Consider the following 11,262-nt stretch of genomic DNA (forward strand, 5'->3'; position numbering starts at 1 on the left):
AGCACTCAAACTAGATGCTGGGCAAAATTACTATTAATTTTTTGATCAAAAAAAATAATATATCGAGTTCCTTCCTGTTTCAGGATCAAAAATCTGATGAATGAAACACCAACTTCCTACTCAATTTTAATGATGCATAAAGATATCATCTATGCAGTACGCGACCCCTATGGGAACCGTCCACTCTGCATTGGCCGTCTGGTTCCAGTAGGAGACCTGAATAAAAAAGGTATTACTATGTTTATATTCTGCTTTTCTTCCAATATATGGGACCCAAAGTACAACTTCTCTAAGTTCTTGTAATGAAAACTACATTCATTAGCATTACTGCTCTTTTAATTTTAAACTCTGAATTTTGAATTACTATGTAACTCTTCCATGCTAACCAGGAATTACATAATCCACTTATTGACATAGGTTGGTTGAATGGATTACCATTCCTTTCCATCTTTCTCCCAAAGTACATTAGGAGGCAGAAAAAAGGGGAAAAGTATATAATCAGAGAAAGCAAGCAGGGCAGGAGAAAGCTAGATTGTAGTTACAGTAAATATGTGCTTATTATGCAGTGCACTCATATTGATGCTCCAGCTAGCATGGAAACCTGAAGTCTGAAATATTTAGAGAGCACCAAGGTTGGATAAAGATAAACCACTTTCCTCTGATGTTATCATGGAGCGCTTTAATCCTTTCTATGGCAGATATGATTTGCTGCGCCAGCCTTGTTGTTACACACAACATATTCTGCAGCACCTGAAAATTGTGAAGGGCAAATTCACTTCCCTAAGCAGACATGCAGAAGAGCCCTGATTTCACAGGCCAGTCTATTGCCTATTTAGGAATGTGAGTCAGAATTTTGCACTTCTTCTGCTTGCAAAGGGAACCACCAGTGGAGCTAAATCAAACAAAATTGTTGCATAAATTGTGGAATGGCTTCACAGCTGGATCATTATAATCATTCAGGTGGGATGTTTTGCCAGTAATGTCAGTATATCCTGACTTTGTACTGGATGTGAATGATTAACACTGATGCAAATTGCTTTGAGTGTATCATCTGTTTACAAAAAATCTTATTACTGTGCTACTTTCCTTCCCAGGGAAAAAATACGCTGAAACTGAAGGATGGGTCGTGTCTTCAGAATCCTGCAGCTTTTTATCTATTGGTGCAGAGTAAGTTTGTTCATTTAAAAAGAATTAAAAATGAGTTGTTGAAGGCTTTCATGGCTGGAATCACTCGGTTGTTGTTGGTTTTTCGGGCTATATGGCCATGTACTAGAAGCATTCTCTACTGAAGTTTTGCCTGCATCTGTGGCAGGCATTCTCAGAGGTTGTCAGACCTCACAACCTCTGAGGATGCCTGCCATAGATGCAGGCAGAACATCAGGAGAGAATGCTTCTAGAACATGGCCATATAGCCTGAAAAACCTGCAACAACCCAGAATTAAAAATGAACCTGGATGTTGTTAGTACATTTTGTGATACGGTAATATTTCATTTAAAGACAGTAGTGATCTGAAGAGGCATATTCTATCAATGACTAAACTCCCAATTTTAAGCAAACTGATGGCTATGTAAATGATTGGAGATAGCAACTGCAGCAGTGTTTAATGACTAGCGATCTTCTTTAAAATACTAATTAAGCTATTTCACCTGTGCAACCATATTTTTAAAGGTATTACCGGGAAGTCATGCCTGGAGAGATTGTGAAGATATCTAGACACGAAGTCCAGACACTGGATGTTGTGCCAAGGCCAGCAGGAGACCCAGCTGCATTCTGTATTTTTGAATATGTGTACTTCGCACGACCGGACAGCATTTTTGAAGGCAAGCTTCCAGATCTGTTTTACCCAGCATTGCTTCAAACTGACAGAAATTATATTCAAGTGTTTGTAAGAAGATAGATTGTGAGGATACATCTGTTATAAGTTGTCTAATATATACAGCAGATATTGGGAAAAACAGGAATTTCCACAGGCTTTTGGAAGCATGACCCTTTTTGGTGACTAATTGGCATTCACACTATTTGGAATAATCATAACCTTTTGGAAAGACATGACCTTGTTAGAGTTTGTAACCTTTTGTAAAGTATGATTTTCCTGAGAAGAGTTAAAAACTTGCTTGAGTCAAGTCTTCTCCTTAGTGATAATATCCACTAATATTCATGCAGGGCAGGCGCCTCAGCTTTTAGACTGATATACCTGGTTATCTCTCTGAACTATTAGGAATTTCTGGGAGTTGTAGGCCAAAACAACTGGGGACCCACAGGTTGAGAACCACTAAACTAAGAGAACACCTCTCTAGGAATGTCTAGGTCTTCCAGCATGACTCTATGGCTATCCTCTGCTGAAAGTTGACCACATTATCACATTAAGGGATCTAGATATTTCCTAGAAATCCCCAACATTAATAACTCAAGGATATTGAGCCTAGAGTTGCACAAGAGGACCTGGAGATTCCTACAGAGATCAAATCTGTGGATAATCAAATCCACAAAAGTCAAAACCTCAAATGTGTGGAGATAATGGTATTCCTTTTCCATTTATATCACGAGAAACATTTGAACCCCTCTTTCAGCTCCCAATTTTAAGCTGTCCTTTTATTTGTATATTTTGAAGTGATAAAATGTTCAGTCAAGTGACAAAATCTGACAAATCCAATTACTCAATAGACCGAGGCTATTTCTCCAACACTTTGGGATTTCAACAGTGATGGAAAAATGCATCTTTTAATCGGTACAGGCAGAATAAAGATATACTTTTGATAATCTCCATAGGTCAAATGGTGTATTCCGTAAGAAGGAGATGTGGTCAACAGCTTGCTATTGAAGCCCCAGTGGAAGCTGATTTGGTTAGCACAGTCCCAGAATCAGCAACGCCTGCAGCACTTGGCTATGCACAAAAGGTATTGCGGTTGCCTGTTCCTTTAACAGCAAATTGTCTTATTGTCACAGAATAAAGTAATGAGAAAGGACATATATGGCCTCGTTTGGACTTAATGATAAACCAGGAAACCTCCCAGCTGCTCCCACCTGAAGATGGAGTGGCTAAACCAATTCTGTTCTGTGGGTTGTTTATTGTAAATACAGTGATTTGACATTCTGGTTTCCTTCTGTCCCAACATGTGAGAGAAAGAAACTACCAACAAGGCTTTAGTGATCAGAGATAAGGGGAGAAGAAACTTGGAGTTGTAATAGGATCCTCTGTTATCCAGAATTTTTCCATTCCTGTCTTTTGTGTTTCAGAGTTCAAAATAAGACACTGATTTATTAATCATACTCAGAAATAGAGTCTGCCAAAGTCAATGTGGCTTGATTCCAAGCCAGCAAAGGATAGGACTAGGCTCTTAAGAGTTATAGCTTTGCTTGCTCTCTCCTTCACTTGCATGCTTGTTTAGTGAAGAGCGAAGCGATGCTCATCCAAACGCACCAAAGCTTGATAGAGAATTGATTTTTGCCATTTCACAAACTATTGTGCCGTGTCCTCTTTTTCTCCTCTTTACAGTGCGGATTACCATATATTGAAGTGTTGTGCAAAAACAGATACGTGGGAAGAACTTTCATTCAGCCAAATATGAGGTTAAGACAACTCGGCGTAGCCAAAAAGTTTGGGGTTTTGTCAGATAACTTCAAAGGAAAGCGTGTTGTTCTCATTGATGATTCCATTGTGCGAGGCAACACAATTTCGCCCATAATTAAACTATTGAGAGAATCTGGAGCTAAAGAAGTAAGTGAATGTTTCCACCCATTCTTTTGCAAGACCTGACTTTATTGGTTTACTAGTTTAGGTACCTGGTGTTGCTTGGGTTATTTGAAAAAAATCAAAATTTAAATTGTACAAAATGCATAAGTTTGTGGGTGAACTACAACTTACATCATGCCAGGTTAACCCCAGAAAACTCCATCAGTACTTAAAATTTGTTATGTTGGGCAAGTTTGCTCTAGATGCATCATTGGTGGGTCTCTCTGGCTGTAGGGTAAACTACAACCCCACTATGGTGAGTCAGTCCCCTCAAACCCCTACAGTAGGTTGAGTTAGTCATGGGTGTTTTGTGTGCCAAGTTTGGTCCAGGTTCCTCATCGGTGGAGATCACAGTTTCTCTGGTTGTGGGTGAACTACAACTCCCAGAAAGGAAGGTCAGTTGCCCCCAAACCTCTCCTGTAAACACATTTCGGCATATCATGTATGTGTGCCAAGTTTGGTCCAGATCTATTGATGTTTGGGTTCACAGTGCTATCTGGATGTAGATGAACTACAACTCCCTCAAATCAAGGTGAATTTTCCCCAAAGACCACCAGTAATTTTTGCGGTAATGGGGTGCTTTGTGTCAAGTTTGATCCAGTTTCATATTTTGTGGAGTTCAGAGTGCTCATTGATTGCAGGTGAAATATAAATCCCAGTACCTACAACTCCAAAATGTCCAGGCCAATCCCCAACAAAATTCACCAGTATTCAAATTTGGACATATTGGGTATGCATATCAGGTCCAGATCTATCATTGTTTGGGTTCATAGTGTGTTCTGGATATAGGTGTACAGTAACTCCTATAAATTCCTCCAAAGACCTCCAGTATTTTTTTTTTTTGTTGGTCATTGAGGTTCTGTGTGCCAGGTTAGTCTCAGGTCCATCGCTGAGAGTTCAAAGTGCTCTTAGATTGCAGGTGAACTATACATCCCAGGACCTACAACTCTTATAAATCATGGTGAATTCTCCCCAATGGAGAGAGTCAGAAACACTGGGATGTCTGTGGTGGAGGAAAAACATAAAATCTAGGATGAAATTGTCCCTGTATGAAAGTCTTCAGTTGGGTGGAGGACAATATGGTGTTGGCAGGACATTGGCAGGGCCCTTGGACATGTTCATGGCACTCACTATAAGCTGCAATGTCATTGGAAGGAGGGCCATTGGTGTCTCCTGAGAAGTGGGAGCTATAGCTGTTTGTGGAGGCAGGGGCTTGTCTAGCTACACATACCCACATACATATTTTCACTTTTATTATGTGTATAGATTTTAAATTCAGTTTATAGTGAGCAAGACCTTGCCGAAGGAGAAGATGAACTTTTTTATTTGTGACTATGACTGCTGTTTAGTTACTGTAGCAGAAGCAATAAAAGGACCAGGGTGATACCTTTTATACCTTATCTCTTCATACTACAATATCTATTTTTCAATATAAAACCAAATTGATCTGACTGTTGTACTATCAACCAATCAAGTCTCTCTTTTTCTTGAACTAACTTTGAATGTTGCTGTTGTTGTCTGTAAAACAATGTCAATGATATATTTTCTCTCTCTCTCAGGTACACATTCGTGTAGCTTCACCTCCAATTAGATTTCCTTGTTACATGGGAATCAATATTCCAACAAAAGAAGAACTTATTGCCAACAAGCCTGAATTCCATGACCTGGCCAATTACATCGGTAAAGTGTTTTAATATACCACCCATCAATAAAGGTGTATATGGATATGTATGTGTATGTCAGGGGCCATGGTTATGCAGCGGGTTAAACTGCTAAGCTGCAGAACTTGCTGACCAGAAAGCCGGTGGTTCAAATCCACGGGATAGGGTGAGCTCCCGTTGTTTGCCCCAGCTTCTAACCTAGCAGTTCGAAAATATGCAAATGTGAGTAGATCAGTAGGTGCCTAGGTCATGCTGGCCACATGACCTAGGAAGCATCTATGGACAATGCCGGCTCTTCAGCTTAGAAATGGAGATGAGCACCCCCCCCCCCCCCAGAGTTTTGACATAACTAGACAATGTCAAGGGGAAAACTTTACCTTTATATATGTATGTCTGTGTGTATATCAACTTCATTAATAAAGAGAACTTACACATTTATATCAACAGCAAAATATCCGGGCATATGTGTGTGTAATTGTATATTTAATTGTAAAAAGTATCAGTCTTTAAGCCTGATTGATATCACAGCAAAAATATATGCAAAATATCTTTTGATTAATTGTATATAGAGAGAGGACCTAAATACCCTAAAGCATGGGATCCTGTGTTTGATGTTAAACAGGGTCAACCCTGGTTAGTACTTGGGTGTGAGTCTTCCAACAAATACTAAATATTTCAGACTAGATTTCTGAAGAAGGTCTTGTCTAAGAAAACCTTATGAAATTCAGTCGCCATAAGTCAATATGTTACTTGAAGGCATATACATAGGGAGGAGAGACAGACAGATTCAGACACAGAGATCCAGAAGGAAAGATATTTTAATCTTGTTTCAGAAATAGCAAAGATGGCACCTTAAAGACTAACAGATCTGCAATGACATAAGCTTTCCTGAACAAATTTCCAGCTCAGTTCCTCGAGGTCAAAGTCTGAATTGGCTGACATATGTACACAGATGGTTATGCAAGTTGGGTGGGAGATGGAGAAGAGTATGGTCAGAACAAGGAACAAATGCAAAAGCAACCGTAAGAGCTGCATAAACGCAAAACAGTTAGAGTGGCAAACTGTGTCAGTGAAAGCAGAAACACAACATTACAAAAAGGCCTTAAAATGTTGGCAGTCAAAATTAAATATTACTGTATTTTTTCCTAATGTCTTGCTTGCAGTTGCATTTGCAACAATAAGTATTAAGACTGCAATCCTAACCTCATCTATTTGGAATGACAGCAAGTGCCACTTCAGTAAGATGTATCTTTGGAACAGGCATTTATAGGATTTATTTATTATAATTTATATGAAAATATTTTAGCCAGACTTTAAGACAGATAAACAATATGTATTCATATTTATTCAGCTAACACCTCCTAACAAAGGACCCCTAGGCAGCAATCACCCAGGCTTTGAAGCTATAAGGTCATTAAATGCCAATCAGGGTGGCCAATTGCAATATTTACACTTGCCTCAAGCAGACAAGAGTTCTTTCTCCCAGCCTGGACATTACACAGATATATAAACCCCACTTGCCTAGTTTTCCAACAGACCTCACAACCTCTGAGGATGCCTGCCATAGATGTAGATGAAACGTCAGAAGAGAATGCTTATGGAACATGGCCATACAATGCAGAAAACTCACAGCAACCCAATTTATCTACCAGATCCCAACTCATTATGCCAGCCAAACAATTGGGCAATGGGCGCAAGCATTTAAAAACAAGACTCATACATCGCAGGGTTGAGCAGGGATTTGAATCCTGGTCTCCAGAGTCCTAGTTTAACATCCAACCTACCACACTGGCTCTTAACTGAACTGTTGACTCCTGTATTTCACTTTACGGCATAATTGTTTTCCTCTCTCCTTTTCTTACCCCTTCATTTCCTCATTCCAGGAGCTGACAGCGTGGTCTATCTCTCAGTAGAAGGATTGGTTTCTTCTGTACAAGAGAGTATCAAAGCAAGACAAGACAATGAAAACAGCTTGAAGACAAACAAGTACCGGGCTGGGAAAATTGGCCATTGCATAGCCTGCCTTGTTGGAAAATATCCCGTCGAGCTGGAGTGGTGAATTTCCTGAACACAATTGCCAGTCAATTCAACATTTGGGACTGATTAAATGTATCACTCACTAGCAAACAAGTTATGAAACCACTCATGTTTTAGTCAAAGAGTTTTCTAAGGATGGTGAAGAACTAAGGATAAAAAAATAAACAATGCAATATGAAACATTAGCTCTGTAACTTTGGGGCTGGAGAATTGAGTTTCTTAATTCCTTAGCTGGCTAATCTTGCCAAGACAATTGGAGTTCTCCTCAGGCTTTCGTTCAGAATAGTAGTTTCTCACAAATAACATTATGAGAGAGGCTGTGAGCCATTAAGCCTTCTCAAATTTTAAACCGTGATCATCCAGAGTAAAAACGTCATGTAAAAGAGCCAATTCTTGCATTTAACTGTTTTCACATAATTTTTTATTCAGCTGTTTGCCTTCTTTGTTTTGAAAAAAAAAATGAAGTAAATGTCTGTATTTTTTGCTTATATAACTAAAGCTATCTGTTATAACTTGATTCCAAAGAGATCAAATGTTATTTTTGTACAAAGCATTTCTGAGGCTTCAAGACTCAGGGAAATACTAAACCAAAACTCGCTTAATACCTTGAGCCTGCACGATTTAAACGTCTGGAAATACACTGCGTTTAAGTGCTTTCGTTGTATGCTAGGGAGATGTGACAGGGAAAATTAGGCAGGTTGATAACCGACTTTGGAGTGCTGTGATTTAGAGATTAAAAGCTAATTTTCTCCATTATGTTCTTTCACCTTGAATACATACTTAGCTGTAGTGTGAATATTTGCAAGTGAGTTTGCAGAAATGACATTGAAAAAAATAACGCACAGACTTGTAATAGAGAATGTTAACAAATGTAGTATTTTAATGTAATATATATTACTGCCGTGCTTGGTGTTTTTGTGGCTTTTGTTAATGTTCTGTTTGTGTCCTCTTTACAAGAATGCTAATCTGGCTATCTGTGGTTTGAATTAGAATTGCCAGCAATTTTAACCCGATGCAGAAATTATTGCTGCTACTTCTTTGTCTTTGTATATGTTTTCTATACATACGTTTTTCCAGCTGAGTACTCAGAAGTGAAACATTCTAGAACTACATAAATATATTGGAGGAAAATGTGTATCTACCCTCAATGTGCTCACTGAAATAGGCCTTCCATCTATACATTCAATTCTGTTCTGACCACCCCAACAGTATGAACGTTGTGTATGTTTGGCCGCCTGAATGTATGGACACGGCTAAATTTTTTCTGTCTGCAGTTTCTTTCTGCGGGTGGGCAAAATCATGTAAGGTCCCCAATCCTTTTGTTTGCTTGTTTTGCTTCTTTCCAGGCTCCCCATGTGATCCTTTCTTTCTGCCTTCCTGCAAAACAGGATTGTCTCCCCTGGAAAACTCCAGGAAGGACAGATCACTTTTTGCATGGCCCCCTACACACAGAGACACACCACTTTTTCCGCAGTTTTTAATATAATACGTTGTGCATCCCCATCGCCAAAGGGGCCACTCCCGATAGCCATGCAATAACAGCCACAAGTGTGTATCTTTATTTCAGGTTCCCAACCCTGTCTTCTTCAGTTACTTCATCATTCTGAAAGCATCATTGATCTGCAGTAGAAAGATTTCAGGGAAACTATATTGCCGACCAGATGATATTATGGATGGAGCTGGAATAATAGCAGTGATAAGTTGTTCTGAAATCCAGCAACTATTGTGTTTTAGCGGGTAATAAAATGAACTACCAGGGCCATGAGGATGCATAAATGCACAAAATACAACATACTTTGTGCTGAGTAAATTGATACTTAATGGTCTCATTATAAAACAAAAACATATCAGTCTTGTAAAGCAATATCAGAGAGACTCTTTTTAAATAATTGGCTTTGAACTTCGATAGATTTTACCATTTGCGCTGGCAGTGACAAATTTGAAGAGATCCTGCATGGTGGTTATAGATGCTGGGTAGTTGCAAATTTGGCAGTATTATGTCCAACACAAACATAATGTTTGGTCAAAATTTCAGGTCCTTAATTGTTGCAATCTGAATATTGGTCCGAATTAGTCACAATGAGTTGCAACACATTTTGATGCACACTTGAGTCTTGTTTGATTGTTTGATTGGATTTTGCATCCATAATGTTGAAATTAATTTCATTGGAATCAGCAGACCTCGCAACCTCTGAGGATGCTTGCCACAGATGCAGGCGAAACATCAGGAGAGAATGCTTCTAGAACATGGCCATATAGCCCGAAAAACCTACAACAATCCATTTAGTTTCAATTGTATTAGACCTCAAGAATGGCATTTTGTTAAATGTCATGTACACATTGACTGAGTACTGGTCAGATAACACCTGACTGGTGCTACAGCTAAAATTTGAACACAATTAGAGAAGATGGTGGGAACTTTTAAAAATTCTTTAGACCACTTGACAATGAATGACCCACTTCTGAATTAGAGGATTAAAAAACCCTCACCTTTTCCAGAATGCATAAACTTGGGCTTTTTTTTTTTTTTTTTTAGCCCCTGGTGGCGCAGTGGGTTAAACCCCTGTGCTGGCAGGACTGAAGACCGAGGTCAGAGGTTCGAATCTGGGGAGAGTGCAGGTGAGCTCCCTCTATCAGCTCCAGCTCCTCATGCGGGGACATGAGAGAAGCCTCCCACAAGGATGGTAACACATCAAAACATCCGGGCGTCCCCTGGGCAATGTCCTAGCAGACGGCTGATTCTCACACCAGAAATGACTTGCAGTTTCTCAAGTCTCTCCTGACATGACCAAAAAAAAAAAAAAGAAAGAAAAGCTGTACATAAATATCCTGTGGTGGGAATGTGTCTCCTTGAAATGCATATAGAAAAATATATAAAAGACTCCCTGCATCAGAAATTACAACATGCTCGAAGCCAATATAATAATAATTTTATTTCTTACCTGCCTCCTCTCAAGACGGGTCACAGCACAGTAAAATCACACAAACATTGCAAAAAATCTATAAACACAATTATTAAATTGCAGTTCTATAAATATACATATAAAATATGCACTGCTTACCATGTGGGTACATGTAAGGTCAACAAAATCCAACACATTTCATAGAAACTGATACTATTTCCTGTGGTCCATACAAAACTGAGGTAATGAGCAACAGCTCAACAATGTTTTTTTAGTATTGCGAAGCTTGGAGTTGCTACTAATATGTCGGAAAAGGTAGATTTGGTGAATTATGTCTTCAAATAGTAAGCTGTATATACAAAATGTATGCATTGTTATTAACATTCTCTTCTATATCATGGAACCTGGTCTGGATTAGAATTTTTTAAAAAAATTGAATTAAAAAGCTTGATACACTATTGCTAAATTCCAAATATGCTAAAATCATTACTCTTCTTAAATAATTTGACATTTTAGAAAAAATACCAGTATTGTCAAAAGCTTTCATGGCTGAAATCACCGAGTACAGCCCAAATACCAGTATGTTTATTTTTTTATTCTTTTCCCTTGCCTCTATAGCATTGAGAATTCATTTGCAAAATTAAGATTTTTAAAATGTATTTTTTGTAAGATATGCAAGGCTGAAAACTCTTCCCTAGGACAAGGTAAACTGTTTCAACAAGTTCCTTGGATCTTTTCAATTTACACCCAGTGCTCTGTTTCTATACTTATATAGCGCTTATACCTTAAAAACCAACTTCAACCCCATTCTCATGAATAATATAAATGTTTGCTTAGATGGAATTATGTATTTGGAAGAAAAGTATGTATTGCTTTGATGAGCCATGACCAAATTCCATGTCAACAACATAAAGTTGTCTATCCAGA

At 38.6% G+C, this 11,262-nt stretch overlaps 1 protein-coding gene across 1 annotated transcript in view; it reads left to right on the top strand.

Moving 5' to 3' along the window:
- Positions 1-11,262, top strand: part of PPAT (phosphoribosyl pyrophosphate amidotransferase) — a 69,983-nt gene extending 58,721 nt beyond the window's left edge. The window contains exons 5-11 of the mRNA XM_060778548.2: positions 84-229; positions 1,095-1,167; positions 1,670-1,821; positions 2,771-2,898; positions 3,498-3,719; positions 5,294-5,414; positions 7,279-11,262. Coding sequence (XP_060634531.2) covers positions 84-229; positions 1,095-1,167; positions 1,670-1,821; positions 2,771-2,898; positions 3,498-3,719; positions 5,294-5,414; positions 7,279-7,454 — 1,018 coding nt within the window. The 3' untranslated portion in view covers positions 7,455-11,262. The remainder of the gene's footprint in view (positions 1-83; positions 230-1,094; positions 1,168-1,669; positions 1,822-2,770; positions 2,899-3,497; positions 3,720-5,293; positions 5,415-7,278) is intronic.

The sequence above is a fragment of the Anolis sagrei genome, chromosome 5 (assembly GCF_037176765.1).
Source record: "Anolis sagrei isolate rAnoSag1 chromosome 5, rAnoSag1.mat, whole genome shotgun sequence".
In the NCBI taxonomy this organism is placed as follows: domain Eukaryota; kingdom Metazoa; phylum Chordata; class Lepidosauria; order Squamata; family Dactyloidae; genus Anolis; species Anolis sagrei.